Source organism: Oscarella lobularis, chromosome 10 (genome assembly GCF_947507565.1).
Source record: "Oscarella lobularis chromosome 10, ooOscLobu1.1, whole genome shotgun sequence".
NCBI lineage: Eukaryota > Metazoa > Porifera > Homoscleromorpha > Homosclerophorida > Oscarellidae > Oscarella > Oscarella lobularis.
The window spans coordinates 1,467,938-1,495,741 of NC_089184.1; the positions used below are offsets into that span (position 1 = coordinate 1,467,938).

At 49.2% G+C, this 27,804-nt stretch overlaps 7 protein-coding genes and 1 long non-coding RNA gene across 13 annotated transcripts; 4 read left to right on the plus strand and 4 right to left on the minus strand.

The window, feature by feature from the left end:
* Positions 1–5: 5 nt before the first annotated feature.
* Positions 6–6,810, minus strand: LOC136191911 (uncharacterized). 4 transcript variants are annotated; one of them, XM_065980338.1, is made up of 26 exons: positions 6,730–6,810; positions 5,607–5,763; positions 5,178–5,556; positions 4,993–5,129; positions 4,421–4,535; positions 4,324–4,369; positions 4,208–4,267; positions 4,053–4,151; positions 3,891–3,984; positions 3,620–3,733; positions 3,483–3,568; positions 3,392–3,424; positions 3,158–3,339; positions 2,972–3,104; positions 2,814–2,911; positions 2,696–2,757; positions 2,544–2,638; positions 2,441–2,491; positions 2,305–2,384; positions 2,161–2,253; positions 2,053–2,099; positions 1,744–1,992; positions 1,414–1,692; positions 1,111–1,359; positions 795–1,055; positions 6–741 (listed from the first exon to the last, which is right to left on the minus strand). In XM_065980338.1, the coding sequence occupies exons 4-26, from the start codon at positions 5,075–5,077 to the stop codon at positions 83–85; spliced, it is 3,270 nt and encodes a 1,089-aa protein (XP_065836410.1). In that variant the 5' UTR covers positions 5,078–5,129; positions 5,178–5,556; positions 5,607–5,763; positions 6,730–6,810; the 3' UTR covers positions 6–82. The 4 variants fall into 4 exon arrangements, with proteins under 4 accessions (XP_065836410.1, XP_065836408.1, XP_065836411.1 ...); XM_065980336.1 differs by lacking the exon at positions 6,730–6,810 and having other exon boundaries at positions 5,178–5,539; positions 5,607–5,908; XM_065980339.1 differs by lacking the exon at positions 6,730–6,810 and having other exon boundaries at positions 5,182–5,556; positions 5,607–5,908.
* Positions 6,590–7,752, plus strand: LOC136191928 (uncharacterized). Its single transcript, XR_010671030.1, has 3 exons — positions 6,590–6,819; positions 6,878–7,036; positions 7,108–7,752. It is a non-coding gene; the product is annotated as an uncharacterized lncRNA (long non-coding RNA).
* LOC136191926 (sorting nexin-29-like) lies at positions 6,819–14,181 on the minus strand. Of its 3 annotated transcripts, XR_010671029.1 has the most exons (9): positions 14,044–14,181; positions 13,869–13,952; positions 12,989–13,099; positions 12,785–12,927; positions 12,648–12,713; positions 8,019–8,101; positions 7,835–7,969; positions 7,095–7,673; positions 6,819–7,039 (listed from the first exon to the last, which is right to left on the minus strand). XR_010671029.1 is itself a non-coding variant. In XM_065980366.1 (7 exons), the coding sequence occupies exons 1-7, from the start codon at positions 14,164–14,166 to the stop codon at positions 7,887–7,889; spliced, it is 690 nt and encodes a 229-aa protein (XP_065836438.1). In that variant the 5' UTR covers positions 14,167–14,181; the 3' UTR covers positions 7,669–7,886. The 3 variants fall into 3 exon arrangements, 2 of the variants coding, with proteins under 2 accessions (XP_065836438.1, XP_065836437.1); XM_065980366.1 differs by lacking the exon at positions 6,819–7,039 and having other exon boundaries at positions 7,669–7,966; XM_065980365.1 differs by lacking the exon at positions 6,819–7,039 and having other exon boundaries at positions 7,669–7,969.
* On the plus strand, positions 8,842–11,880 carry LOC136191916 (uncharacterized). Its single transcript, XM_065980346.1, has 2 exons — positions 8,842–9,199; positions 9,829–11,880. Exons 1-2 carry the CDS (start codon positions 9,023–9,025, stop codon positions 11,704–11,706), a joined length of 2,055 nt encoding a protein of 684 aa, XP_065836418.1. The 5' UTR covers positions 8,842–9,022; the 3' UTR covers positions 11,707–11,880.
* LOC136191917 (uncharacterized) lies at positions 14,178–16,414 on the plus strand. Its single transcript, XM_065980347.1, has 2 exons — positions 14,178–14,607; positions 14,722–16,414. The coding sequence occupies exons 1-2, from the start codon at positions 14,476–14,478 to the stop codon at positions 16,348–16,350; spliced, it is 1,761 nt and encodes a 586-aa protein (XP_065836419.1). The 5' UTR covers positions 14,178–14,475; the 3' UTR covers positions 16,351–16,414.
* Positions 16,415–16,421: 7 nt separating this feature from the next.
* Positions 16,422–18,673, plus strand: LOC136191923 (probable ATP-dependent RNA helicase DDX49). Its single transcript, XM_065980360.1, has 13 exons — positions 16,422–16,579; positions 16,626–16,835; positions 16,893–17,014; positions 17,074–17,252; positions 17,303–17,354; positions 17,409–17,494; positions 17,548–17,623; positions 17,680–17,756; positions 17,806–17,903; positions 17,954–18,028; positions 18,184–18,272; positions 18,320–18,394; positions 18,541–18,673. Exons 1-13 carry the CDS (start codon positions 16,468–16,470, stop codon positions 18,631–18,633), a joined length of 1,344 nt encoding a protein of 447 aa, XP_065836432.1. The 5' UTR covers positions 16,422–16,467; the 3' UTR covers positions 18,634–18,673.
* Positions 18,590–21,778, minus strand: LOC136191915 (tyrosine-protein phosphatase non-receptor type 9-like). Its single transcript, XM_065980344.1, has 13 exons — positions 21,529–21,778; positions 21,328–21,468; positions 21,087–21,176; positions 20,870–20,994; positions 20,700–20,805; positions 20,530–20,640; positions 20,089–20,464; positions 19,798–20,023; positions 19,556–19,646; positions 19,425–19,494; positions 19,283–19,361; positions 19,076–19,217; positions 18,590–19,019 (listed from the first exon to the last, which is right to left on the minus strand). The coding sequence occupies exons 1-13, from the start codon at positions 21,772–21,774 to the stop codon at positions 18,669–18,671; spliced, it is 2,154 nt and encodes a 717-aa protein (XP_065836416.1). The 5' UTR covers positions 21,775–21,778; the 3' UTR covers positions 18,590–18,668.
* A 70-nt stretch (positions 21,779–21,848) lies between these two features.
* On the minus strand, positions 21,849–27,689 carry LOC136191912 (protein transport protein Sec24D-like). The gene is made up of 24 exons (XM_065980340.1): positions 27,599–27,689; positions 27,231–27,544; positions 27,105–27,170; positions 26,479–27,051; positions 26,307–26,415; positions 26,121–26,248; positions 25,923–26,061; positions 25,746–25,861; positions 25,488–25,691; positions 25,313–25,425; positions 25,160–25,253; positions 24,989–25,105; positions 24,764–24,934; positions 24,615–24,711; positions 23,357–23,439; positions 23,244–23,306; positions 23,048–23,186; positions 22,878–22,996; positions 22,739–22,814; positions 22,574–22,677; positions 22,427–22,514; positions 22,268–22,374; positions 22,121–22,210; positions 21,849–22,062 (listed from the first exon to the last, which is right to left on the minus strand). The coding sequence occupies exons 2-24, from the start codon at positions 27,528–27,530 to the stop codon at positions 21,922–21,924; spliced, it is 3,237 nt and encodes a 1,078-aa protein (XP_065836412.1). The 5' UTR covers positions 27,531–27,544; positions 27,599–27,689; the 3' UTR covers positions 21,849–21,921.
* Between the last annotated feature and the right edge of the window lie 115 nt (positions 27,690–27,804).

Genomic DNA, 27,804 nt, shown 5'->3' on the forward strand with positions numbered 1-27,804 from the left:
CCACGTGGAAGGCACGCCTACTTCATTTATACTTCTCAAAATACATCATCCTAAAACTTTCATTTGTGCACACATAAATCAATTATTCTTTGTACGGATTAAATGACGGTACGCTCTTTTCGGGACTGAAGGTCATCATCTCCGACGCCGTACTGCTATCTGTGGGACTGCTCGAACTCTCCGGAACTTCGGTCAGAGGAGCAAGTGAAGACGTTGAAGGCACTTCGATTCGAGATCGTTTTGCAGGTCGTAGAGATATGCCGCCGTTGTCGTTTTTCTTATCGTACGCGACAGCCTGTTCCTGTTGACTGTCACCAACAGACGATTTCTTCAGCTTTCGAATTTGAAAAAGTTTTATCCCACCAATGGTAGCTATAATTCCGAGTAGTACTGCACCAGCCAGACTGCACACCAACTGAGCGACGCTTAGCGCGACGCCTTTCTCGTCGCTTTTCGATTCCCCGACTACATTAGGATCAATATAATCGATTTCTAGCTGCCAGTGACAAGTAGTCGTTCTGCCATTGGCGAACTTCGTCACGCAGCTGTATTCTCCCTCGTCCTCGAAACCAATTTGACTTATATTCAACTGTTCGCTGATTAGGTCGTTGCTAAGTTGACCGCCGTTTTTGCGCCAAGTAATCGCTACGACGTTAGCAATACCGGTGGAAACGTTACACGTAAACAAAACGCCTGATCCTTTAGGCAGATACGATGAAGGAGGACACTGAACATCCAGTTCTAAATAGAAAACTATCCAGAGCTGCCGCAACAGAACAGACTATTCTGCTAACCTTGAACATTGAGCGAGAAGGAGACCTGTTCCAATCCCAAGGGGCTAGCTGCAACGCACGTGTATTCACCCGAATCTTCTTTACGCAAATCGCTAAGATAGAGGGATCTCGCCGAAGTGTCGACAGGGTCGATCCTTTGACCACGTTTGAACCAGGTCACCTGCGGTTTCGGTTCACCGTCTACGTTCACTTTGAGCTGCGTTGTCTGGCCGATTCCAACCGAAATGGACAAAGGGCTCGCAGGCGTAAGCGTAGGAGGAACTGTAGATGTAAAGACTGAGAGAACAGAGAACGAACACACAGAAAATGATCTTACCTAAAATGATGACGTTGATGAGAGCCGTCAAAGATGAGCCACGCGACGTAAAACGAGCGCATTGATACAGGCCAGCATCAATTGATCTGACAGCCGTCAACGTGAGATTATCACTGGTAGACTCCAATTGACGACCGTCTTTAGTCCACGATATCGAAGAAGAGTTATCTGCATGTAGAGGACACTGCAGCACAACAAAATGACCCAACCTGGCAGCAATCATTTCAACGCTCGCGTTTCCTCTCGTATCTATATTACGCAATAATAACATTGCGTTCTCCTAATTAGGAGTTATTGACTTGCCGCTATAGAGACTGCCATAGACAGTCGCAATGCCGACGTCATTGACGGCGCTGCATTCGTAGACGCCCTCGTCGCGCTTCTCGGCCCCGCGCGAGAGAACGAGAGAGCCCGTGTTCGAGACATATATTCCCCTTTGAGGATTCGTAGTCAAACGCTTTCCGTCTTTGTGCCAGTGAATGGCTGGAGAAGGATAGCCACTAGCGGAACAAGGCAAGACGACTGAATGACCAAGGGAGCCAAACGCCACAACAGGCGGTTGAACAATTACGAACGGTTTGACTAAAAAAAATTCGATTTTCCCAAAAAACCTTTCTATTCCACGTAACTAACCCGTAATTTCCACCTCCATAGACGCATTGCCGAGACTGTTATGCGCCGTGCACGAGTAAAGGCCGCCGTCAGAAGCACCCAATATCGTCACGGTCAAATTTGCCGTCGTATGACCAGGTAGGATGTGGCCATTCCTAAACCACCAATAGGTAGGAGTGGGTTGTCCGCTTGAAAGGCAATCGACGAAGAACGCATCGTTTAGGCTTAGAGAAACGGTTTTTGGAGACTGCTTCAACAGGCGAGGTTTTTCTTTGAGAAGAAAGATCGAGTGTGAGAGACGAGCGCACCAAACCACAAATCCTACATTACCAGATGAAAGAAAGCGGGTGCAAATTGTGCTATTCTGAGTCCAAAGACTACGTAGAGACTTTGTTGAGCAAGACCCAATATTGCTATCATTATACATATAGACCATACCTTGATGGGCAGGAGCGTTGCATTGTACAGCGGCCGCTTTCCGTGCCAGGACACCAGCCACACTGAGGATCGTGGTGACTGACTAAACATTGGCTAAACCACAGACGACTGATTGACTGCGTGCAAAGACGTTTCATTGTTTACTTGCAATCGTGTGAGTAGGCGTCACACGTTGTGATAGGGACGCGTACAAGAAGCGCTTCAGAGCCAAGAAAAAGGACGTTCTATAGGAAGCCAAAAGGCAAATCGATTGATTTTCCAAAAGAAACAGCAATTTTACTTGTTCCACGTTCATTTTCATGTCTAAAATAGGATTTTGTGGCAAAGCGTTCTACGCAGAAAAGAACAGTTAGTATGATCATAGATTTGGTTTTGCGTCATACAAGGGGAATTGCTTGCAACGAATACAGCTGAGTCAGGGTAAATTCACTTCCATCGTCTGACAAGGTAAGAAAATGTTTTTCTACGGTTCCCGATTCTAAACAGCAGCCAAACGAATTGCATTCTCCTGCCCCCGCCCTCAAGAAAAACACACCGGTTGCAATAAAAAAGAGATGGCGGTGACGATCAAAGGAGTTGGCAGCGATAGCGCGAAACCTTGGGAGGTCATGTGCGTCATTGGAAAATAGGTCTCTGTATGTAGCACAACAAACCGAATTCCAGACTTGATGAGTATGGGAGTATCAGTCATTTGTTCAACTGATTCTGCGGTCTCGATGTAGGGCGCGGCTTCATACTCATTCCGACCGCACTGAAGGCAAAAACGACTTTGAAGCATGTAACGCACTGTAGTAGAGGAAGAGTGAATTACCAAGTTGTCAAACTTTGTGAAGTCGCTTCTGTCCTGCGAAGAGACGTAATTCCTTTCAAAAATATCCATCGCATCTCTCTGCATATATCCATCAAAGCCAAACACGCAGACGACCCCAGCCGCGGGGCCATTCCTGAAAAAGCATGATTTAGGCACACATTCCAAAGGACTTCTTATCTATTTTACGCAGGAGGCTGAAACGTGGCGAAAATCCAACGACGACCGTCCCTCTCGACGACGCTAACACTCGTGAGGTACTCGTAATCGTACAGCAGGATTTCGTAGTTGCCCGGTTGACGGCACTTGAAGGAAGTCCTGACAAACGTGACCCATTCGCTAGGATAAATGTGCTGTCCACCGGGGTCATTCTATGAACAGAGAGTCCATGCTTGTACGGTAGTAATTCACGCTTTGACTCGCCTGGCACACTCTGCCTATTCTAGACGTATGAGCCTAAAAGAGAAGAGAGTAGACGTGCAACTACAAGAATGGCCTTCAACTCTCTCCTTACCCTTTTTCCATCGCCGCTTACAACCAGATCACGATAGAAGAAGTAAACGTAATTTCCAATGGTGAAGCTGCTAACAAATTCAGGTGCTAAACACGCACGACTCGTCGTATCGAAATATAAGCTTCTTCTCGACGTACCGGACATAAATCTCGAGTTAGAATCGATATTCAATGACACCATGTTGCCCATATCGCGAGTTAGCTTGTGCCTCAACGAACCCACAAAGCCACTGAAGACAGCCGAAGAATTCGCTAGAAGGAAATAGCCCCAAGGGCAATTACTGACGGGCAAACGACGTTTGCTACTGGGAAGCCTCTCATTCGACACCAGAATGATACCCCAGTAGTGGTGGTGGGTGACGCAGCGTCAGGTGCAAATGAAAGGCTCTCTCCCCTCCCCGTTTCTTACGTGGCAACTGCACGGTCACAGCAGATCCAGGAACATCTGGGCAAATCCGCGAAGCATCGTCTATAATCTCTTCGACGTGACTAATGTTGCTCAACTTGGGAAAAGAGTGGAAGTTCATTAAATTAAGATTTAGTTGCAAAAAGTACTGTTGTAAAATTTTACCTTTCTATAGTGGCACATAGGTTTCTTAGCATTGGTACCGCACGTGAACAATCGACCTTCTCTAGACCCTACGACACGAACGAAATTCTGGCAATTCTCCTACACAACCACACAGTTACACAAGAACCCAAACGACAAATCCGGGCCCGACTCGCCTGCATAATCCCGGACTGGCGGCAGTAGCCCTCGAAGCGGTCGTCCGGTTCAAAGGTAACCTATTTGAGCAAACTCAATCAACGACGACGCAAAGCATCTTCCAAAACGCTCGCACCCGTTCTCTAAGATTGAAGTCGTAATCGAACGAGTAGAGTCGATTCCTTTAGGGGAAGCGTAATGACTTGAAATGACGTTTTCGCGAAACGCCGTACCTTCCTCCAACAATCAACAGGCTTTCCGTCGGCTCGATAAACAGTGTTCCTAGATCGCCCCCGTCGAACGCGTTCGAGCGGTCGCATCGCAACCGCTTGACGCCCGTTTGAATATCTAGAGCGATCAGAGGAAACCGATGACGAATAGGGATTCGCGGATTTGAGCCGCGAAGGCATGCAGTGATGACGCTTCCCCCTCCCTTCGACAAAAAAAAATGAAAGCGCGCGCGCGCAACAGCGATTTTCTTCCCACACTTTGAGAGAAAAACGACCAGGGGGGTACTGGATAAGCACGTGCAGTCGCACGCGGCCCTCCCTCCCCGGCGAGAGCGACTTCCGGCTCAGCGGGGAGAGAGTCTGGAAACGAACGAGGGAGGGTAGGGCGCGTCACTAAACTAAACACACAGCTTTTTATGCAGTTGCGACGCCTGTGCGCAAAAAAAGAGAGACAAAAATTCGACGTTCGCTCTTTCGCCGCGACAGTGTTGCCACACTCACGAGTGCGACGAGACCGCGCCCTCGTCGTATTGATCGAATACGGATTCGTAGTCGATCGTGACGCGCTTACGTACCGACTGTTGGGCCGTTGCAGTCCGGATTTGACTCGAAAACGATCGTCGCCGCACTCGAAACGAGCGAGAGAAGAAGAAGAATCATGATTGCCGTGTGACCGTTGTACGCGCTGTCTCTTCAAAAGGTGCCAAGTTGCCTAATGAGAAGCTAGAAGGTCCGCGAGAACCGAGGAAAAGCTTCTAACTTGCTTCGGAACGTTCGAGTGGGGCCCGTAGTAAAACGAATTCGGCTGCGGTCGCGACTGTTTCCGTAAATACGCCTAACCAGATGACGCGTTCGATGACCAATGACGTTGCTCTAGCGCGAGTATAAGTGTTTCCCCGGTGACAGCTAATTGTATCCCGAAACCCGGATAGTAGTAAAAAATGGCGATGACAACGTCCCTTCGCTTCGAATCGGACGCTCCTAACGCAACTGCATTGCGTCAGGCGTTGGGAAGGCAAACGCAACGCATAAAGGTCCGACATAATGCGTCAAATCGACGCGAGTCGTAGAAATCGCATTCTCTTCAACAGAACGACGAAATCATGGAACAGCGAGACAGAACTGTCAAAGAGTAACGCCTAAAATTCTTTCAAAAGCCGCACGAAAGCATGCAAAACATTTTAGAGACCTGAAATCGACGCTGGTCGCTCATTGGCGAGACACGATGGACGAAGTAAGTCACCTTCAAGTCGCTAGACTTAGACACGCTCAATCGCACTATGAAACAGTCTGCAGCAAGACGACGTCTCAGGAGAGAGCGCGAGGAGGTTTCCGAAGAGCTGGCACTGACAAACAAAGAACTATTAGCAGTAAAAAGAGACTCGATGTGATGGGGGGGAGAGCATTGCACTGAGTACAATATCAACAGGTGAGAAGAGCTCAAATGAAACGACTCCTAGCCGAAGATCGACAGAAGTACGAACGCGAATTCGATGCAAGAGGCTTGACGTTCTATCAACAGCGGATCTAAACTAGACAGGGCGCGGAAGTCTGAACGATGTGTACAGGGAGGTCTTCCTCATTCATAATACATTTATTGGCAGCGGCGGCCGCGCGTTCGTGCACACGACGCATGCATGCACGCATCGCGACTGCACCACATCCCATATACATTTCCATTCCCCGAGGTAGGTATCTCATACATAATTTATTAACCGATCGACCGCCGCCACACAACATGTTTGTCGTTCGCTTGTTGTCCTTTTTGTTATCGATTCATTGACAATGGGGCGAAGACCTCCCCAGAATAAAGAAGGTATGTTCATATCGTTATTAAATTTATCCGTTTCTATTCTAGACGCTAATATTCTGGATGACGATCATTTTTGTCTTTCACTGTCTAGTTTCGTTTTTAATTTCTGCTTGGCTTCTGCGAGCCTTTTCTCTACTTCGTCGAGTTTAGTCGATTTTTCGCTGAGTTCACGTTTGGCCGCGACGTATTTCTTGGCTCTTTGATATGCATCTTCGACGTCTTGCCGCAGTGCGGCACCAGAGTCGTCATCTCTGTCCTCCTCTTTTCCCAAAGTAGGTACGAAGCCTTTCATCAAAGGGTACATGTATCGTATCATCAAGTTGGCAAGCAACGGTGAACCCCCCCAAAAACACGGCGTCTCTCTAATCACTCAGTTTACATTACACGCAATCTCAAAGCTAATTACGATGCCACCCCTACTATCCCGATGCAAGTGCGCCTAGTAACCTTTCTAACTTCCTACTTGGCCGATACGAGGCCTCACGGACGCTTGGCTCACCTATTCCTGCTCGCGAAAGCGTCTCTTCGCGGAAGAGAGGGTCGGCGATCGAGGCGGTGGCGAGATCTTCGAGAATTTGCTGTGTAGTTGGTAGGTCCATTTTCTTGATCGACGAGCCCGTATTGTATACATCCCGTACTATCCGTAGCAGGTGCACGTGCTTCAGCCCGGAAGAAACGACATTCTGTTTGCAAGGCGCGATGACAGCTGCGTATGTGATCTTGACGTCATTGCAAACTCAGTTCAACAGAGAAGAATGGACGAGTCTGAGCTCGACGGTACCATTGACGGCCTTCGAAAGCAACTGGTACTAAAAAATCAGAGCAGTGTCATATAGGCAGTTCTCTCCTTTCGCTTTCGCTTACAAAATTTCATTAGGCCACAATGCGAGCTGAGGATAAAGAAATAAGTGACCGAATAATTCGTCTCAGCGAAAGTCTCGTTGAAGTTTCAGCCGCTTTCCGCAATCTTGAACTGGCAGCAGGAAACGAAAGCAAAGAACCTAGCGACGACTGTGACAACAAAGTTGCTACTGTCAGTGTCAGCCACGATCGACTATCAGTATCAACAGTAGCTACAATAAACAGTACGGACGACGGTTTCTCTTCCGACGACGCCGACGGTCTGTCGCCCGTTCCTACAACAACAACGGTGCCATTAGTAGATGGCGATGGCGTCGGCGGCACGGAAACAAAAACGTCCCCCGCTGTCACCCCCGCTGGCAGTCTCGCTTCCTACCAACTTCCTAGTAGAAGTAAGAGCGTCATGCAAATAAATTTGCCGACGCTGTCGCCGCGTCGTTGTCGGCGTCGTCTTTCTCAGCAGTCGCCGGGTAGCGCTCCGGCTACTGCCTATCGTTTTCGCTTCTTCAAGTTCGGGCTTCTCAAAAACATCCAGTCTCCTCACTCGCCCGAAGTGATACAGAACAACTACGCCGAGCCAATCTAAATTGCCTGTTATAGAACTGTCGTAGATATACATATAGCGCGCAAGACTATCTCATAATAAATTTGAAACTTCCATCTGCCACTAATTGAGCACAAGGAAAAGGTTTTATCTGTACACCTTGGGGAATCACTACAGGGCACAGTCAAATTTTTCTTACTCAGAATAGGACTGTGGTCCTGTTGACTTTACATTAGTCATTTTCGATTTTACTAGCGACTTTCTAGCCCTCTAATGATGCCATCTAGTACGGCATCATAGAGAATGTTGTCTGTACGGCTTTCGACGTTCTCTGCTAGGCACAAATACGCGCTAGGACAGCATATAAGAAACTGCGTGCCTACCTTGCGGAGGAGGCGGCGACTCCACCATCTGTTTGAATTGAAAAACGCTCGAAGGGAAGGAAATGAGAGGAGCATGAGAGAATCTACATGAGAAGCCAGGTTAGATAGAGGAAAGACCACTAATATAATCGGGACACGAGTAAAAGGTAAAGTCTGAGAGGAAGAGAGTAATTAGAAGTGACCTCTGCTCATATGGTATGCGCGCTCAGTTCCACCAGCTTCCCACAAATTATCGGGTGGCAACGATTGTGACCCCGTTCACAGGAAGAGGGGCCTAAGATAACATTATCGTTTCAAAAGGTGCCGAACATATCCTAGTTATAGAGTCTCCCCCGTTTTTCGCATCAGCAGTTTAACAGGTGCGAAAATGCAAAATGTGGGCATACGCATGTCAAACAGCTGTAACGAGAGATGGCATGCCAACGTTAATAGGCGAGCCACAGAAGCCAGCGCAATCTCACAACCGGTTCCAATGCACGAAGGTACATGCCCTGGGGGACGTCAACAGATGCTAATAGAGAGCCCGCGAATTGGCTGGTTCTTCATTTGGGGATGCTAATCGCGGTACAAATCGAATTAGAGACGAGTAGGACAGACAGCCCAGTTACACGTACAAGTAATTCCTTCCTCGATACAACAAGCAATCTCAACAACCGGTGCGCGAAGAAAAGTCGACGAGGAACAAGACATGCAGCTCCTCTAGGACGGTTAAATAGATAAGGTTCATCAATTTCCCCCCATACATATTTACAAACATTTACAAAATGTTTCCGGTCGAAAGGCCTCATAAATCCCAGTAACCACACGAGAGTCTAAGCGTTCCCCGAGTCGGATGACTATCGACCTCTAACGGATGCGTTGAACTACGACGAACGCTAAAGACATTCAGAACCGCCCAGCCAGCATACACCAGCAATTTGCATGTCCAAAGGGCATAAAAGGATTGGACTTGAGTCCTAACAAACCACAGGGCCCTGCTCTCACGCCGTGTACCGCCGTCGCTAATGCTCGCGTCAAGTTCCCGGTCTCTACCGCCGAAAAGCAACAGCGGATGTGCGTTTGCCTGTCTTGCACTACTAGTCTTCGCCACGGACTGGTGGGTGACGTTCGTGCAAGCTCAGTCAACTTCTATTCTCCCTCGAAACGGACCCCAAATGCAGCCCGGAAGTATTGCGCATAAGGTACTGCGACGATATGCTTCGAGCTTCGCGTGGGTACGGTACGCCCGGGGTCCCCTTGACCTTCGCCGCCACCGTCACCGCTGCCAAGGCCTGAGAGCTTTCTAAAGGGCGACGGGTGGCTACAAGGGATTCAATTGAATTGAACTGTGAGTATCATTCATTCCGCGCATAGAGGTGGCAAAGGGTTTCTACAAACGGCGTGTTTAGCCTGAGCTCAATGGATAAAACTGCTTAGTTTCCTCTCGTTTAAAAAAATGAAGTTCTCGCCAACAAGCCGGATGCGGCTTCCACCCCCACAGTGGTTGGGCGCGCGCGGATGATGCACGCGAACGCCAGTGCAGCCTATGTCAATATTAGTTCGTTCTATAAGCGCGTAATGCGGAACGAGCCAGATCTTAAAAAAGACAGTGTGGTTTGGTAACTAGAGCGATTGCGTCAAACCGTCTAAAACACACAAGGTCGGGCAAACAAGGGCCATCTGTGTGCGGCAAACTTAATATGTAACCCTATGAGAAGCCACAAAGGCGGAGTGGGGGGAGCGCGAGTTTCCAAAGGAGCATAGTCATGCGAATTACGCGCGCCCGAGCACTTATGTTATTAGTTGATTCTGCATTGCTTTTTTCATACAGGCGTTTGACCTTGCCGAGCGCTCAAACATCGACGGCACGACTTGCTTAGTCGACAAAAATTCATGGAAACCCGCGAAGAACGCAGATGGCGGCGGCGGCGGCGGCAACACCGACGATCTTTCCTGCTTCGGGCAATGCAATCAAGGCTGCGCCTCAAGCATCGCCGAAACGGCTAACGTTTACCTGAGTTGTTTTATGCCGAGCGCGGCGTGCACGAAAGGAGATAGCGGCGAAGGGTACATAGAGATAAAATCTGTTGCTGCCGCCGCCGCCGCCGCCGCGGTGCCCCGTCAAACGCATCCGCCGGTAACCCGTGCCATACTGTTTGCGGATACGTCCGCCGTTTCGTACGAACGCGGAATTCGTTTCAACGACTCGCTCCGCCTCCTAGTCAATCTAACTCTGTTTCGAGCCCGCGGCTTCCGATTCGACCATTTCTCGGCGCGAGTCGGAATCCCAACTAGTGCGACGGCGACGGCGACGGCGACGGCGACGCGAGGATGCGGTGCAACGGACAAAATCAAGTTTCAACTTTACGGAGACGATTCGACGACTTCGCTGGCGAGAGCGACGATCAAGCACGGACTTAATCGGAGCAAAGAAATCGAAGCGAACGTCGCGAACGTTTCGATTCTCAAACTCGTCGCCGAATCGAAAGCAAGCGGAAGAGACTGCTCGCTGGTTGGAGGATGGGCCGATGCAAAGTTGACTCAGGGAAGGCCCCTCTTCCCCGCCTGCCTTAAACGATGCATACCGTTCGGCAAGCGAGGAAAAGCTCTGCTCTCCTGTTTCGTCGGAACGTGTCCCGATCGAAAAATCGTTAGGAGCCTCAGCGGCATAATGACTTCAACGAGAAAAAAATCGCGCGACATTCGACTCGGTTGGCCGCCGAGTGCCGCCGACTCGTCGATCAACACTATTGCCACGCGAGCCACCACCACCGCCACCGCAACGACGCTCACGTTTAATCTGACGGCAATACGGCAACTCGGCTATGCAGCCGACGTGTTCGTCGCCGACGTGAAAATTGCCGTCAATTCGTGTGACGATGGCGGCGGCGGTGACAATAGGGGTCCCCCCCGGCCGGACGGAGACCAAACGACGACAAGCGTCGTCTTTGGAATCCGCACGGGCGGTGCGTTGCGATACCAGAAAACCGTTAGGGAGGGAGAAACAGCTCGAATCATTTTTCCTGTCGAAAAAGCGAGTGCCGTCACTTTGCGCACCAGCGCCAACGCGGCGAGAAATAAACCGTGCGCGTACGGATTGTGGACGGGAGCAATGGTCGCGCCGTACGAACCGCTGCTCTTTTTGCCGTGCAACGAAAAACGTTGCCGGGAGCAGATTGCCGCCGGAAATATTTATCTCAGCTGTTTCGTGGGCGTTTGTTCGGGCGACGTTACGACAAAAAGTCACGAGCCGTTTTTTAGAATTGACTACGCGACGCACGGTATCGGAGCCGACTGTCCGAACAGGGAAAGCGGCGGCAAGTCGAAGAGGGCTCGATTTCAACGTTTCGAGTTCGGGCTCGGAGCGCGTCCGGAGAGTAGGGTCGCATTCGATTTAGACGCGTTTCGGCAGCACGGACTGCAATTTAAATCGTTCATCGTCAAACTCGCAATCGACAAAAGTTCGACGACGGAATGTCGAGATTCGAATACGTCAGGAAGCGTGTTTCGCGTCTATCTCGACGACGAGATCGCGCTGAAAGACGTACGTATTACTCGATTGGGAACGGCGAAACAATTTCTGATTGACGTGCGAGGGATAAGAAAGCTCAAGTTGGTCACGCTCAATTTGTTTGGGAGTCGGTGCAATTTCGCCGCGTGGGGCATGGCGCGCCTATCGAATCTCGAACCTCCCTCGTTTTCGTTCTAATACCGTATCATTTATCATTAGCTGATTTTCGGTTATTTAGAAACAGATGCCGTACAGGCGGCGTCACAAGCTCTTTTGGCTTGTGGCAAGCTCGTCGACCGGCGTTCTGAATCAGCTAACTTTCTGTCGATGTATCTATCTACCTATCTATCTGCATCTTATTAGGTTAGCCTTACATTTAAGATTATCTAATACGATAAGTCGACTCGTGATAAGGATAAATTAATTTGATGCACTTGGCAGGTGTGGGTCTGTGCGCGTGCGCGGCGCTAAAACGTCCTGGGCACCAGCTCTTGCGGTTTCTTGGCGGTATGTTTAGTTACATTGAGCTCGAGTTTACGCCGCAAAACCCAAAACCCTGGCTGGAGCGGGAGTGTATACGTACAAGCGCGGGACCATCACGAATTGCCTACATCACCACTTTCAATGTGCACTAGACACGCTTTATCTTAGGAACACCTATGTTAATTATCCAGCGGCCTAATAGCTACACAATCCGGGCAGCGCCATCAGAATGACTCATACTACATGCATGATCTCTCTGTCACAGTACAATTTACGCTTGCCAGAAACTGATTTTAGGTAAAGTGCTCTCGCTCCATTTTCTCGCGCAAGAGATACCGAAACTTTAATCGACAATCCGCCGCCACCGCGACCAAAATAGCAAAGTGTGCAGAGCGAAAGTCACCCGCCCTAGACTTTATGCGGTCGTACGAACAAGCTAGCTTCTATCAAAAGCCGAGCCTTAGGCGCGCTTTCTAAATACTAGTCTCCAAAAAGGCTAGCTTAATTGGAACCAACACTCGTGTTATCAGCAGGTGCATTTTAAAAAGTAGGGAGGCGACGAACGTGGAGAGGGTGTTTAGAGTGCAACTAAAGTATATAAGCGAGAAAAAAGGGGGTCCGGTATAGGAGGGAAAGGAGGGAAAAGATTCGCTTACTTTGGCGCGGCACTTCTCGTCTTCTTCGCTTGGGGCCGTCCGTCAAACGAGTCGACATCCGTTGCGCTGAAAAAAAATGCCAAACTCTCGCGCGAGTCCCACGTAAACGCCGCCTCGGCCATCTGGCCATAATTTACCGTCTCGTCGCCGCCGTCGCCGCTGTCGCCGCTGGCGTCACGTTAACAGCGGACGAACTCCGTTCCGTGCGCTTTTTCCCGTACTTCTCCACATCTAGAAACTCCAAGACCAACTCGGGAACGGGATCAAAACTGACGAGCTCCTACAGAATCAAACATCGTCCCCATGCGCGCAAAAAAAAACAGAAAAAAGAAGCGACTAACTTGAATGTACGTCTCCAATCCTTTTCGACGATACTCGACGACTTTGGGATGGGTTTTCTTCACCCAGCGTTTAGAAGGGAAGTCCGGGTGCGGTCGGAGGAACTTTCGCAACTGAAATAAAGAAGGAAAAAACCACAACGCATGTTAAAGAACACGTCCTAAGGGCAGAAGCTGAAGACGGGGGAAAATTGATCGAGGCCTTCGGGCAAGACGACTCGTTTGGTAAGTGTCGTGAGAGAATGCGCACTATACGCTTAATACAAGAACAAACATTCCAGGGTATTGGAGGGAACCACTCTAATTTCAAACAAAGCTCGCCGATCGCTAAGTCGATGCATGAGTCGAGGTCGAAGACGCAACGATCATCGAAAAATCCAATTTCCATGCAAGCTGCGACCGCCTGCTGAGAATCCAATCAGCAAGGCAATCGAGACAATGCCAATCTGAAGGACCACCCATTCCCAGATCTCCAACATGGTCCAACTTACCACATCCTTGCGCGAGTATGCTATCAAATCGCATTATTGGTATTTTGACGCTCTGGGGGTAGATGACTTTTACATGGTTCGAAGAAGCAGACGGAGAGATGAGTGACTAGACAGACTCAGGGCGTGTAACCGTTGGTACCCCCCCGACCACAAGACGCAATCGCAATTGAAAATCATAATGTATCAAAACACTGTACTCCTGATATGGGTTGTCGATGTGGTTCCGAGTTCAACCACTCCGTAAGCGCTGGTCGATGATCTCACTTGGAAAAACATATTGAGTCTCGGACCTAAGCCAAATTTAACTCGCGGTCGATGAGGTGGACGAGTTTGAGTCAGCACTTTTAGCCGCACTATAAGGTATCCTAGGAGATCGATAGTTCCTGTTCTACCTTTTTATGCAACTCGAAAAATTCGCTGTAGCGTTTCGAGACGATTTGATTCGTCTCTTTTGTGACCACTCGCAACTGGTAGACCTAGTAAACGAGCGAGGTGAGCTTCGCACGACGCTCCGAGGCGCCGCGGCCGGGTTCTCGAAAGGAGCCCCCGATCTCGAGTTTGGCTCACAGTGTAGCCTTCGTTTTCTACGAGACGCGTTGAAGGTATCGAGATGTTCATGGAAGCTACGAAGCCGCGGCCGTTCGAGGAGAGACTGCAAACAATTACGATAGTAGTGACGTACATGCACATGACCTGTTATCCCGTCAAGGCCGTCATGTGTAGGTTCCAACTTTCTCCGTCCCCTCTTTTCAACATTCCTATAGTGCCACGATAGTTTGAAAGCAAAAGAATTCAGTCACAGGTGGCCTTCACCGATGTCATTCGCTGCATAAACATTTAAATATGCAACAGAGATATGAGTAGTTACTGCCACTGTGACAGATTAACACATCGTAGTTTTGTTTTAGCGCCCCCGGCAGCGGTAGGTTGGTCACTCGGTAAGTATATAAGGAGTGCCTTCGGAACTCTGCTGGCAGAGCCTCAGTTACGAACGGAACAATGCGAAAGGTCACCACTATTTTCTTTGTCTTTGGCTGCCTGCTTCACCGCAGCAAGTCGTCAGGCGACGGCGCTACGGAACAAAGTGTCGTCGGCACTTCGCTTCAAGCTGTCACCGATCATCAAGTACAGGTACGGTTCCGTGCGGCGCTATACCTAACTTGTAGTCACGCGTGCGTGCACGTGTGCTCCCACCCCACAGTGTACTTGATACTTACATTACTCCAATAACTATTTGTTTGGTAGCCCTCTGCTAGCCCCCCGCCACCTATAATGCCGGCGGGCTTTTGCATACCGACACAAAACAAACCGATTTGCTTCTCTCCTTGCAACGAGTGGTGCTTCGTTGACATTCAAACACGAGGCGACATCTACTTGGCGTGCTTCTTTGGCAAGTGTAGTGGCGAACTGCCGAGTGGTGGCTTTTACCCCTACGTTTACTTAAAGAGACAAGGAAGGCCGGTTATTGAACAAAGCGCTGATGATAACCATATGAAAGAGAGCCGGCAATCAATCAGAGTAAAGGGATCTGTCATCATAGCGTTCAATCTGACCGCCTTCAGAAGAGGAGAGCTTACATTCGGTCGTTTCTTAGCAAACGCTCAACAGAGAGCGATCCGAAACCAATCGAACGTCGACTGCACTCGATCGCTCCACTTCATTGTCGAACTAGATGGGAGAAGAATATGGGACAGCGAAAAGTCCTCATCTTCTCAAATCGACGTCGAGATCGGTCCCAATGCAACGATTCTAACCTTGCGTACCGAAATCCGGCAATACAATTGCACCAATGGCAACGACTCGGAGACAGATGTCGTTGGCCGGTGGGGCGGAGCTCGTTTAGTTCCATCACACTGCCAGCGTCATCAGCGTCTTTGCAAAGAAGCCGACAACTCGACGGTTCAACTGAGTTGCTACTTGGGACTCTGCCCTAACAAATGCACAACGAAGGCCAATCCTCCCTATTCCTACTTCGATACGAACGGTCAAGCATGTCTCAGTACGTCAGTCAGAGAAGCCTTCTCTATGTCAACCGGATCAATAATCACGTACGATTTATCGGTAGTTGCACGGGAGAAACCGGTCATATTTACAGCTACAATAGCTACCGATCAACGCAGCTGCAATCCTAATTCCAAGAAAAAATCAACGAACACGACTACCCTCACAATTCATTTGAATCACCGGAACGTATACAGGAACGACGTCGGAAAGGAACGCGCGCAAATCGTCGTACCGATCGTGGGCGCGGCTACCGGCGATCTGCAACTGTGGCTACACCATTCGAACTGCGCCGTCGTCACGTGGACAAGGGCTCGACTGGTGCCGCCCGAACCAATCGAACCCTTTCCCCCGTGCAACGTCGCGTGTCAGACGTCGATGCGAGATCGCCAAACGATACCGCTGAGCTGCTTCTTGGGCACGTGCATGGGCAACGCGACGGCGATAAGCAATCCGCCGTTCACGCACGTGCACCAGCAGTCAGAATATACGCCCATTCGACTCGAAAATCAGACGTACGAGTTTGGTATTGGAACGCCTCTAACCGGATCGATAACGTTCGATTTAAACGCGATTCGGATGCGCGGACTCGTCGCATTCAATCATTTCGAGGTCGGACTCGCCGTTCGTAAAGAAATCGGCTGCACGAGTAACGATAACGACATTTGGAAATTTCGTATCGATCTAGACGGCGTGCCGACTATCAACGAAAACGTTGCAGTCGCTACCCGTTCGGGATACCGTTTGCGAATAATTTTAAACGTGGTCGGCGTGCGTCACTTGAAACTAGCTACTGTTAGATTGCACGGGAGTGCGTGTAGCTACGCCCTATGGGGTGGAGCTGAATTATTTAGGGGAAGAGTGCTACCTTGACTGACTTTTAGGTGGTTCGCGCTTTTGTGCGTGTTTTGCTTGTTCGTTTGTGGCAAATAAAGAAAATTACCTTATACGGGAAGTCGTCCTCCAGAAGCTCTGAGTCCCGGGGAACCCATGTCATTCTCCAGTCTCGGTTTGAGCGAGTGGATCGTTCGCCAGTGTGCCGCACTCAGATTTCGCCGACCGACTGAAATTCAGTTGCACTGCATTCCACCGATCCTACAAGGTTGCGCTTTTCCTTGGCAGAAAGAAAACCGCTACGATTTCTTCAGGAAAGAGTTGCATGGGATGTGCAAAAACGGGGAGCGGAAAGACGGCCGCTTTCGCTCTGCCGATTCTCCAACACCTTGCCGCCGATCCCTACGGAATATATGCTCTCGTGCTCACTCCCACTCGCGAGCTCGCTTACCAAATTGCCGACCAATTTCGAGCCATTGGCAAGCCGATTGGACTCCGAGTTGCAGTCGTTATTGGTGGAATGGGTACCGTGTCGCGAGGTGATAGCGCACGTCGTCGGGCTTATAATCTTTATTTCCTAGATATGATGCGTCAGAGTATTGAGTTGTCTAGTCAGCCTCACGTCGTTGTCGCCACTCCGGGTCGTCTCGCCGATCATCTACAAAGCTCGGATACATTTCACTTGCAAAAAATTAAATTTTTGGTAAAAGAATGGAAATGGACTGCTAAAGTGATATTAGTTTCAATGAATGCATAATTGAGGTACTCGATGAAGCAGATCGGCTTCTTGAGGCGAGTTTTGCCGATGACCTAAGCGTGATTTTTGACGCTGTTCCAACGCGAAGACAGACACTGCTATTTAGTGCAACATTGACCGACGCACTCAAAGATCTTAAGGACCTGGCTGGAGAAAAGCCCGTCTTCTACGAAGCAAAATCAGAGTAAGAAAAAGCCGCAAATGGCTATATAGCAACTACGAGCCTTATCTCAGAATTGCAACGGTGGATGAGTTGCATCAGAAATACGTGCTTATGCCAGCAAAAGTTAGTCACTTTTTGCGTTGGCGGTGAATTAGAGTAACGAGATAAGTATTTTAGGTAAAGGATTGCTATATGATTCACTTGCTGCGGCACTTCTGCAAGAAAGACGACTGCAGTGTGATCGTTTTTACGTCGACCTGCAGGTTTGGTCACACACACACATACAAAAACAACAATGCAAAGCATCCGTTCGTAGAAACTGTCAAATTCTTGCGCAACTGCTATCCTCTTCGGACTTTTCGTGTGCCCCTTTACACTCACTACTATCCCAAGTTGGCGCTACGTGTCGTACACTGTACTGTCTTAGAATTACACCGACTTCCACTAGAGATCTAGGCTGGCATCTCTGGCTAAGTTTAAATCAAATCAGGTCAAGATTTTAGTTGCCACTGATGTGGCCAGCAGGCAAGAATTCGAGACGTTTTGACTGCTAGTCTATTGTCTGCATAATCAGGGGCCTTGACATACCGACAGTTCAAGTCGTTCTAAACGCAAATGTGCCCGCCGATCCAAAGGATTATATTCATCGCGTCGGCAGAACTGCTAGAGCAGGTGTTAGGCTTTTTGGATATAGTTTCTCAGTGTAATTTGTGTGAGCAAAGGTCGCGGGGGCTTGGCCGTCACGTTGGTTACACAGTACGACGTAAAGAGAATTCAAGCCATTGAAAAGAGAATCGGTACGTAGGCACGCAATTACATTAGAGCCCTGCCTAACGACCAACAACAAATACGACCCCCCTTGGGGGGATTAAGATTATCTCTCAAAAAATGCGCTCTCTCTAGGGATGGTCGTAATTTTGAAAATCTACTGTGTACTTGCCTTGTTTTGCAGGCACGACTTTGACTGATTATAGCGTTGCTGAAAAAGACGTGTTGACCTTATTGAACGAAGTCACGATAGCAAGAAGAGAAATCGAGCTGGTACATAAGAAAACAGACGGAAGCCTGACGAAAAGTTTCTTCTTTAGAAACTATCAAAATCGTCGTTTGGCGAGAAGAGAGAGATCAACCGGCAGAAAAGAAAATTCCTAGAAGAATCACTTGTACAGTAGAATCGAACCCCGCTTCGGCGACCACCTCTTTTTTCAAACTACGTACTTCGTTCATCTCCTAGAGGTGGTCTCTCTAAGTGGGGTTCGAATGTAGTGTACTTTCTCTGAGTACTAACTTTTCACTCCTGCGTTTCTAGGCTGCAAAAAAGCACAAGATGGTCTTGACGCCGCGCGAAAGACGCCGAAAAACGAAATCAAAAATACCAAAATCAACACAAAAGAACACTTGATAGTCCAGTATCAACAGAATAAATCGTTCCCTAATCTATAGCCCACTTTCCAAAATCGCCTTATACACAAACTCGTACTGCTCGGGCGTTTGAACGGCAAAGTACCTCTGCGATCGAATCTTTCTAACGTTACCTTCGACGTTTACCTTGCCCGTGGCGGCCAATTGTCGCAAGGAAATGTCGATAGCTCCGTACGTCCCAGTTCGTCCGATGCCCGCGCTGCAATGGATTACAACAGGAGGCGGCGTCGCCGCCGCCGCGACAGCACTCTCGCGGCGAGCGCGAACTTCCGTCATGAGTTGGAAGAGAGACTGGGCTGAAGACGGGACACCGTAGTCGGGCCAGTCAGTGAATTGAAAGTGAACAATGTGCCGAGTCTCGTCGCCCTTCGAATAAGAGCAATGACGATTTTTAGTTCCAATTCATTTACCGAGGTTCCTACTCTGCACAGGTCCATTTCTCGTATTGTAAATCCGTCCGCGCGCTCTTCAGAACTCGTTGCGATAGTAATGCCACTGAATTTCTTGGTGCCGTCGACATCCGGCCAATATTGACCGCATTTCATGCGCCCCCTTTCGAGAACCCTAGACGAGAGCAAGCGGAGGAGAAATTCCCAACAAGGTCAAATCATTAACGTGGGTATCATTACCTGGTTAGCATGACAATGACGAGAACATTGTCTTCCCACACCATTCTCCAAAAGTCGGAAAACGTATTCGGTTGGGGTCCTACGTTACGCGCGAGAAGAGCTACAACTGAAGTCTATGCGTAAACCGAACAGTCAAACATACCTTGAGTGAAAATATACTCGTTTTCGCGCTCGTAACCGTCAACGTAATTAGCATTGATGTAATCAGAGAACTATAGATATCTCCCCTTGCTACTCGAATTAGAAACGCGCGCGCTTCCCCTTCCCGCTAACCTCGTCGTCTTTGATCAAACTCAGTCTCACTCTCGAATGCTCAACGCATTGAACGTCTGAATAGCGATTCTTCCGCATATTCGCTGGATGACTAGACGGAAAGAAGAAAAACCATTGTCTATTACTATAGATACTCGCTGCCATCCCAAACAGAAACCCCCTAAACTCTACCACGTACGAGAAGTCTCTATTAGATTATACACCACAACGACGTAAACGATTCTCCCTCTTTTCTCCGTTACCTGGAAGTGCTGAAGTTTCCCTGAGCGGCCCCCTGCTCCGCTCGAATGACCGCGTAGTCCTCCCGCAATCCGCGCCCTCCTCTCGCCTCGACGAACGCCCGCATCTCGCTCAGACTCATCAAACGATCGTCGTCCGTGTAGACGTCGAGTTCCTTGGGCGGCAAAGGCGGCGGACAATCGTCCGCGGAGCCCCGAATCGGCTCCTCGGCATCTTCCTCGGGAAGAACTATAAAAAACCAAACCCGGAAGTGGTCGAAGAGTCAACCCAACCGCGACACAAATATTCCAAACCTCCGTGCTGTCGTCGAGGGGGCTTGGCCGGTCTTTCGCGTTTTCCGATCGACGAAGATCGCGTTGGAGCGGGAGGCGGCGCGTCGTCTCCGCCGCCGCCGCCGCCGCCGCCGCCGCCGCCTCCGTCCTCACTCTCAATGGGAAGTACAATTTTAGGAATGGGTGCCAAGGCGGATGGAGACGCCCGCGCACTCGACGGCAAATCTCTTGCAGATCCGATCGTCGTTCGTCGACGTCGACGACGCTGCTCCTTGCAATGGAGCGCGCATTTTTCGAGCCATCGATAGTGATCGACGGCCAACGTGCCGCCGAGATCGACGGGAAGGGATTCCGGCGAAATGAGTGAGAGCAAACGGGATCGACTGACGGGAGCGATCTGAAACGGGGGGGGGGGACGAGACTATTATGAAAAGGTTCCTAGGAGTCTGATCCCCCATTTACCCGTTCTCGCATCTTCTGCTTCATAAATAAGCGTACGACGGCCAGCGCTGACTTGAACCACCACGGCGCGTCAATGACGTAGAGTTGCTTGAGACGCGCGGGATATCCCTCCTATGAGAGATGACGTTGCGTGACTGACGAATACCACGTGACCAAACGTTCGGTCTCACCTGCAGGAGACTAATGATAGCGGTCGCGAGTTTTCGGTCGAAATTAGAGTAGCCAGCCCCGTGCATGTTAATAAGTAGAACTACACCGTCGCGTCTCGTTTGCATACTAGAACAAGAACAGTGTTACTCCCTCACGTTTTTTCTCTCTCTCGTCCCCTCCCCCTTTTCACCTTTCTAATATCGTATCCAAGTGCACTGTTAGGGCTTTTATGGTCGTTATGTGCTGAACGGAGCTTGGATGGTGTTGGCTCATCGTGATCAGGATCAGCTGAGCGCCGTTTCGATCTCTCGCGTTCTGCAAGGGGGATGTGACGTGGGCGGGGAGGAGAAAGAGCGGGAATTTTATTCATTCATTTATTCACTGACGCGAGACTTTTCTTTCTTTACCAATACAGTCAATTTGCCGCTAGCCAGCTCGGCGCGAACCGGATCCCGTTCTGGATCGATCATGTCAAGTCCGTAACGATCGCGAAGTACCTATAACACGCCCACTCACACACGCAGAAACGAGAACTGGAACGGGTAATCCGCGATTCCCGGGGTGGGGTGTGCGCCCTCAATGTATCTACTTCCGGTTCCCGACTTTTCTCCGTACATGCTTTATTCCTACGGTACTGTATGGCCTTACCATGTGATTCTTCACGAGCTGGATCGCTCGGTTCACGTCGAACTTGCGAGCCATTAGGAATTTAAGTGCTTCGTCGCGCTCTCCGATCCATTCCGGCAGCGTTTTGTCGCTAGCCGATGCATCGACGAATTGAGCCAGTGCCTAGTAGAGGGGTCTCGCTTCACTGAAACTCTAGCAGTTCACTTAGGACATCATTCTCACTCTTTCCTCGTCGACGGTCAGCTCAGGAGGAGGATCTTTCGAGGTGCTTTCCATCGGAATCTCTCGCTTTAGCGCACGCGATTCGTCGCCACTCGCCAACTCGCCGCCGCTTTTACTACCGGCCAGGAACAACCAAGAACAGCTGCCAAGAACTGCTAAATCTTCGTTTGTAGTCTCGGGAGCTCGAAGTCGGTCGGTTACTGGCCTCTTAGGATCGCGCATGCGAACTCTAAAGATACAAACCATATGTCTATAAATAGTGTCAACATACCCTTGTCGTTCATTTGGCGTCTATAGAAAAGATCATCTGCACTGCACGCTTTCGCTGAAGAATGTGTCAACATTTAATGAATCAGTTTCGTCGCTTCAATATTTCCCAAGCTAGAAACTTAGCTAATTTAGCAGTTCTCTGATTTCCCTGTGAAGATGGCACAAATAGTCAACATAAGATGGGCTGCCATCTGTGCCCTTATCCTCCACCAAAAATCCTCTGAACCATCCTTCAAGTTTATCCTTCTGCTTGATCACCATTATCTAAAAGTAGCCACGTAATAGTGTGGTACGGTAAACTTCTGGCTGTCGAAGAACAAACCTTCATAGCTGTCTGCCTCTGTTTTCTGACTCTGTCAATGATACCACGAATCTGGTGCGATAGGGGATTGCCAAGAGATGGCAAAGTCGTCTAAAAGAGAATAGGAATGAAGTAAGCAAAAAAGGTAGTGCCAGTCTCCGCGTCTACCAATTTCTCAGCTTCTAAATGATGAAAAGAAGGAGCTCCAAAAACTTGCTGCAAAAACTCGGCTCGAACATCTTGGCCCACCCAGATAAAGGCATTGATTCCATTTTCTAATAAATATGCTACCAATCGCCAAAATTTCGCGAGACACTTACAACCTACCCAGCAGATAGACCCCTTGACTTCGCAAAAACATATACGAGCAACGAAGAAGGCGCGGCAAGTCCGCTTGATTCGGTTCAACGTCGTGCTAAGAAAAGAAAACACTCAAACACTTGAACTCCAACCCACCCTGTTCTATTTCCTTACCAAGGGAAACAGCCTAGGATACAGGAGAGCCAAGCAAGAAGCCAAATTAGACGAGGATATGAGTTGCATAAGCCACGACTTCATGTCGACACTCATGTCACCAGCTGCAAAGATTCAATTGACGGTCGCACAATTATCTAAGCGAGTCCCACATCGACTTCTTACCTCCACGCAAAGCTTCGTGTTTCAAGAGGCAGTTGGCGTAGAGAGGCAGCAATTTCATGCACTCAGGAAGAATCAACTAGATGTGCAAAAGAGAGAAAAAGATCGGTTCATAGAAATCGCATCGTTCGCGTCTCCAGACTTGGCCAGCGTTCGATGGCGCGGCGCAATGCTTGCGATAGCAAGCCAATATTTCGGCGCACTGATCCGTGAGGCGTTCGCGAATTGTCTTGTAAGGAGTGGAGAGCATTAGGTGAACAGCTGAAACGAAAGCGAGATAACGAAGAGAATCGTAAATGCAGAAACTCCAACCTTTCTTTGCAAAGAAATTAAGGAGAGAGTGAATTTCCGCGTTGCGATACAGATCCGCTAATTGAGGAGAGCAGGACAGAGATAGATTATGAACGCGAATTCGCCTCTGTCCCGACAACGACGTGTACAGCATAGCGGCCTAAGAAAACGAGGGTCGTAGTGCACCGCCACGAACAAAAGCAGGGAATTGGTCTACCTGAATGTAGGCCCCGTCTTTTTCGTCCAGTTTGTCGTCGTGTTTAATGTCAACAGCGATAGACTAGGATTGCCACTATCTCGTTTCAATTTCTATTCATTGACTTGGCTTACCGTGCGAGGATCGACGGCTGCTAATTGGATATCCGTACTATTATTCATGAAGAAACTTCCGAAGACGTCAACGGCTCGTATGCCTAAAAGAAAAAAAAAACGTGAGAGACATACAATGCGTTCAAAAGTTTTAGGCTCGACTATCACGACATCTGGGAAACGCTCATGTAGTGTAATGGGTGAGGGATCTCATCGCGGTTGCCTTCTCGGCTAGTTCTACTCTATAGATGCAGTTCAAAATCATCTAGAAATGAGCTACGCTGTTAGATAAGAGGTTATTACGTCAAATTAGTACAGTGTGAGCGAAACTTGAACTGAGGCCCCCTTCCGCGCCTACGAGACCGTTAAACGTTCAAAAAACGCGCCTCCTTCGCGTAGAATACTTTTAAAAATTAAAAAAACATTACGACACATGATACAAACCACACGGAAGACGGTGCTATGGAGGTTTATCCCTATCAGAGGTGCCTCACAGGCGCAGCGGAGAGAGTGGACGTAGGAAGGCCGAAGCCCTTGTCAAGTGAGGACATTGACCAGCCACCGGGCTTGATGGTCACACCTTGGGGAGAGTTGCCTGCTCCCTTCTATCCTAGCCACAATCTCTTGCTCCTGCTACTGATAAGTACATGTAAATGCTGGGTATTTATATAGGAACCCCTACAGGGCTACCACGACTGCAGCTATTCATCACCAAAACGCGTGCCGTTTGAATCGAGAACTATGCCAATCGGCTTCAAATGCAATTTTGACCGCGATGTTGAAATCGGTTTTGTTCCAAATCAATTGAAAAACGAGAAAAGACGACGACTAACGCCTGCTACGTACGTAAGACACGCCCTGTCACGCTACATTGAGGCAACCGTGACGCAGTACGCGCGATCGCTGCGAAATGCGTTATACGCGAAGTAGAAGCGAGAAATCGGCTGCGAAGTACATTGTGAGTCTATTCTAAAGACATTCAGTCGCTATTTGAACGCGAAAAGCGATCGGATAGGCAGCGACGGCAATACGCTTGGTCAGCAAAATCATCAAAGGTGTTATATGCCGGCTCAATGGCACCGAACGTGCGCTACACTTAGTACTTGACGTGATCAAACAAACACAGCTAAGATTTTTACGGAATACTGGCGCGCCGGGCGGCGCGCCGTGTGTGCTAGGGTCTCGTCCACATATCTACCGGGGAGAGTGCGAGCAAGAGCAGGAATGCAGTAACTTCTCCGGCGGCAATCATCGCGAGAAGAAGTTGCTCTATACATACCTGGGCTGCAGCGAACTCTCACAACAGCGTCGAAAGCGACAGGCTCTTGCAAACGATACGTGAGATCTTCAACAAAACGATCACCATCCACAGCAGCCTGAAAATGAAGAGTTCATAGTCAAAATGAAAGCCACACTACTTTTTCTTACTCGAAAATAGTTGTACTTGTAGAGTCGGCCTCCCGTAGTGGACGTCAACGTCCCAATTGTCGCGATATCCATATAGCAATTGGGAAAGAGAAATAAATCTACAGACACGCCCGCTCCGACACACTCTTCGGCCACTTTTCTGTAGTACGGCGACTGATGAGCGTACTGAGTCTAGAGAAAAAGCCTTGCTCCCTTTTTTCGGCGATGCATGCACACTCATTAGACCTTTTCCTTGTCCGTTCCAAGCAGCTTTTTCTCTTCTCTGTTTTTGAGCTTTCCGGGACCCTCGTACGACGGAAAAGCCGAGTGAAAAACAAAGAGCTTTCCAGGACGGCCAGCAGCCTAGATAGAAAAAAATACCCAAACTATTAATCAAAAATTCTCGGCGAGTTTCACTTTGAGAGCTTCGAATCCCGCTCGAACTGCGGGACCAAGCACAGATTCCGTCTCCGTAGAATTGGCGTACATTTCCGGAAGCTGCTGGAGCAAGCTACCGTAGTTGTAATTAATTTAAAACGATTACGTTTGAATTGAAAATACTAGATGTACCTTTCTATAACCGTTCTTGCTTCTTCGACGTTCACCGTGAATCCTTCCAACAGAGGCATAAAGACGTCTTCTATGTCAGAGAGAATCAACATCTGAGGTTGTGCTAGAGAAGCCTAGTAAACAGACACGTGGATTTCACAAATGGATATGATAGCTCAATTGGCTCGGCCTCTACCTTGACGTTGTAGAAATGAATAGCTTTGCTATACGTGATAAATCCGACTTGAATAGTCGACGCGTCTTGGCCTTCCTCCTTGGGCAAATCGTTCAGAAGCGTCATCATCGTCGAAGCCCACAACGATAATAGGCCTGATCGAACGCTATTGTAACTGACGTCAATCAGAAACAAATAAGCGGGAGGAAGCGGCATTTTCTTCTCCTAATCCACGCGGAATAAATCATTCAAAAGAAATGGTGACTGAGACTGACTGACTTTGCAATACTCCTCTGTAGCAACAAACTCAACTGAACCGTAGCAAAGCTCCGGCCTTTCCAGCAGATCTGCTCTCCGTCCTTGATGATCCAAGTGACAGAAATACTCGGGCGGCACTAGTACGCATTATCAATGAGTTGCAGTTACTTCAATACTGTCATGACAAAAATGCCGTACCTTCATTTGTGAAGCCATCAAATCGATCTACGTACTGTCTACCCCCGTCGACAAACTGCACGAACGGATTGATGTAGGCGCGGCCTCGTCGAGATCGTATCGGACCATTGGGACCGTGATCCACGAGACGGATCGTTTTCTAAAACACCGTGCGTGACACTTGGCCAAATGAAAGAGGGAACTACGCGTCATTGATACTTCGTCATCTGGAACGGTCGCGAACGGTTGAATCACAACGGCAAAAGGAATTTTGCTGATGTTCAATTGATCGTTAGAACAGGGAGCCACGTAAAGCGTCGGACGCATGAATCTTGGACTGCAATTGCCTTTACCAGCACGATCACATAGGCTCATTAGAAATTCCAACATTTCCAGACTGCTTACCGTTGTCGACAACTTTGTAATTCGTTGTTATCAGCGGTGGCAGCGTTCGGTCGTTCGTCACGTACGGTAGCGATCCGCGGTTTTCAGCATCGGCCTCGTAGTAAGCGATCTAGAGAGAGAACGAGGACGTTTTCTTATATCCCATTCATAGGTATTTGGACTCTATATATACAGCGCTGGGCATGTTTTCCAAGCTTGGCGTCGCCGCTTGCGGTTGCTGAAACGCCCTCGGAGAGGCCGGCGAAGGAGGCCCTCCCATTCCTGGTCCAGCCATTGGCATTCCCGGACCTCCTGGCCGCTGCATTTGCTGCGGGGGTTGACGGTTTCCTGGATTCATCATACCCGGCCCCATTGGCATAGATCCCGGGCCAGGTCTTTCTTGAGACAGTTGACGTCCTGGAGCAAACTGCGGCGGTCCAGCAAGTCCCGCTTGAGGAAAACTGGAAACAGGAGGACCAGAATATCTTTGAGTAGGAGGAGGAGGCTGTCCTATTGTAGACGTAGGAGGAACGTTTGGATTCGGAGGCATTGGGCCAGTAGGAGGAAATTGAGTCTGTTGTTGCTGTCCAGGAAATTGAGTCGGAGGTGGTTGCTGCTGATAGTGACCGGGATAAGAAGGCTGCAATGGTCTTTGAGGAGGCTGGTTCTGTTGTTGTGCTAGTGGTGGTGGCGGTCCTGGATACTGTTTCTGCTGTTGAGGATAAGTCGTTCGTGGCTGCGACAATCCCTCGCCAGTTGGCATCATCTATCAGTACTGTACCTCAAACTAATCTTCACCTACACTCGCATTCTTCATACCAGTTGGCCACCACCCGGTGGGACTTGCTGCTGACTGATTCTCATCTGCCCCATTGAGGCCGTTGCCTGCACAATCATGTCAAATTCAACAGAAAAAATCTCTTATTTTTGTTGTATCTACTGTACCTCGTTCATTCCCTGCTGATGTTGACTGAATTCCTGCGGTGGTCCTTGTTGATAGGGTCCCGGGCCTTGACTCTCGTACCTTTGTACGGGAGCCGGCGGTGGAGGACCCGTTTGCTGCTGATAGGGGACCGATTGGGGTCCGGGAGGCCTATACGCCGGAACTTGGGTCGGAGGCCCACGTCCGTAGAATTCTTGGGCTGCTTTGGGGCCAGAAGGAGGTGCTATAGCACTCGGTGGTCCGCCGTAGCCCGGTTGAGGCGGCTGGGTCGGATTCCATGGCTGTCTTTGGCCGTTGTACATGTCAATGAAAGACCCTAAAGGGGGTCTCCGTCACGGTACTTTAGATACGCACTCGTTTCTACGCGTACGTAGAACTCGACAGCTTGGCGACGCGAAAGAGAACGTGTAAGAACACTTCGAGGAGACAGCACTGTGAGAAACGATGTAGCGCACTTTATTCGTGCCACGTTTCCCTGCAGTACGGGAACTGATCTACACGTTTCCAATGGTGACGAGACCCTCTGCAGACTGCATTTCCGTGTTTTCTTGCGCATGGCAAATTTATTGTGGGTGG

Coding starts and splice junctions, on each gene's coding strand:
- LOC136191911 (XM_065980338.1), bottom strand. CDS start 5,077: ATGATTCTTCTTCTTCTCTCGCTCGTTTCGAGTGCGGCGACGATCGTT. Junction 4,370..4,420: donor CTGTTGATTGTTGGAGGAAG/GTACGGCGTTTC, acceptor CTTCCCCTAAAG/GAATCGACTCTACTCGTTCG. Junction 3,105..3,157: donor GCCACGTTTCAGCCTCCTGC/GTAAAATAGATA, acceptor ATGCTTTTTCAG/GAATGGCCCCGCGGCTGGGG.
- LOC136191916 (XM_065980346.1), top strand. CDS start 9,023: ATGCTCGCGTCAAGTTCCCGGTCTCTACCGCCGAAAAGCAACAGCGGA. Junction 9,200..9,828: donor CCGGAAGTATTGCGCATAAG/GTACTGCGACGA, acceptor TTTTTCATACAG/GCGTTTGACCTTGCCGAGCG.
- LOC136191926 (XM_065980365.1), bottom strand. CDS start 14,166: ATGTGCATGTACGTCACTACTATCGTAATTGTTTGCAGTCTCTCCTCG. Junction 12,714..12,784: donor GCGACGGCGGCGACGAGACG/GTAAATTATGGC, acceptor ATTTTTTTTCAG/CGCAACGGATGTCGACTCGT. Junction 8,102..12,647: donor ACGAGAAGTGCCGCGCCAAA/GTAAGCGAATCT, acceptor CTTCTCATGTAG/ATTCTCTCATGCTCCTCTCA.
- LOC136191917 (XM_065980347.1), top strand. CDS start 14,476: ATGCGAAAGGTCACCACTATTTTCTTTGTCTTTGGCTGCCTGCTTCAC. Junction 14,608..14,721: donor TCACCGATCATCAAGTACAG/GTACGGTTCCGT, acceptor TTTGTTTGGTAG/CCCTCTGCTAGCCCCCCGCC.
- LOC136191923 (XM_065980360.1), top strand. CDS start 16,468: ATGTCATTCTCCAGTCTCGGTTTGAGCGAGTGGATCGTTCGCCAGTGT. Junction 17,253..17,302: donor TTCTACGAAGCAAAATCAGA/GTAAGAAAAAGC, acceptor GCCTTATCTCAG/AATTGCAACGGTGGATGAGT. Junction 17,495..17,547: donor GTTTTTACGTCGACCTGCAG/GTTTGGTCACAC, acceptor ATCCGTTCGTAG/AAACTGTCAAATTCTTGCGC.
- LOC136191915 (XM_065980344.1), bottom strand. CDS start 21,774: ATGGTTTGTATCTTTAGAGTTCGCATGCGCGATCCTAAGAGGCCAGTA. Junction 21,469..21,528: donor TGACCGTCGACGAGGAAAGA/GTGAGAATGATG, acceptor CCCCTCTACTAG/GCACTGGCTCAATTCGTCGA. Junction 19,647..19,797: donor GGAAACTTCAGCACTTCCAG/GTAACGGAGAAA, acceptor CTTTCCGTCTAG/TCATCCAGCGAATATGCGGA.
- LOC136191912 (XM_065980340.1), bottom strand. CDS start 27,530: ATGTACAACGGCCAAAGACAGCCATGGAATCCGACCCAGCCGCCTCAA. Junction 27,052..27,104: donor CACCGGGTGGTGGCCAACTG/GTATGAAGAATG, acceptor CAGTACTGATAG/ATGATGCCAACTGGCGAGGG. Junction 23,440..24,614: donor GAGAGTTCGCTGCAGCCCAG/GTATGTATAGAG, acceptor TTTTTCTTTTAG/GCATACGAGCCGTTGACGTC.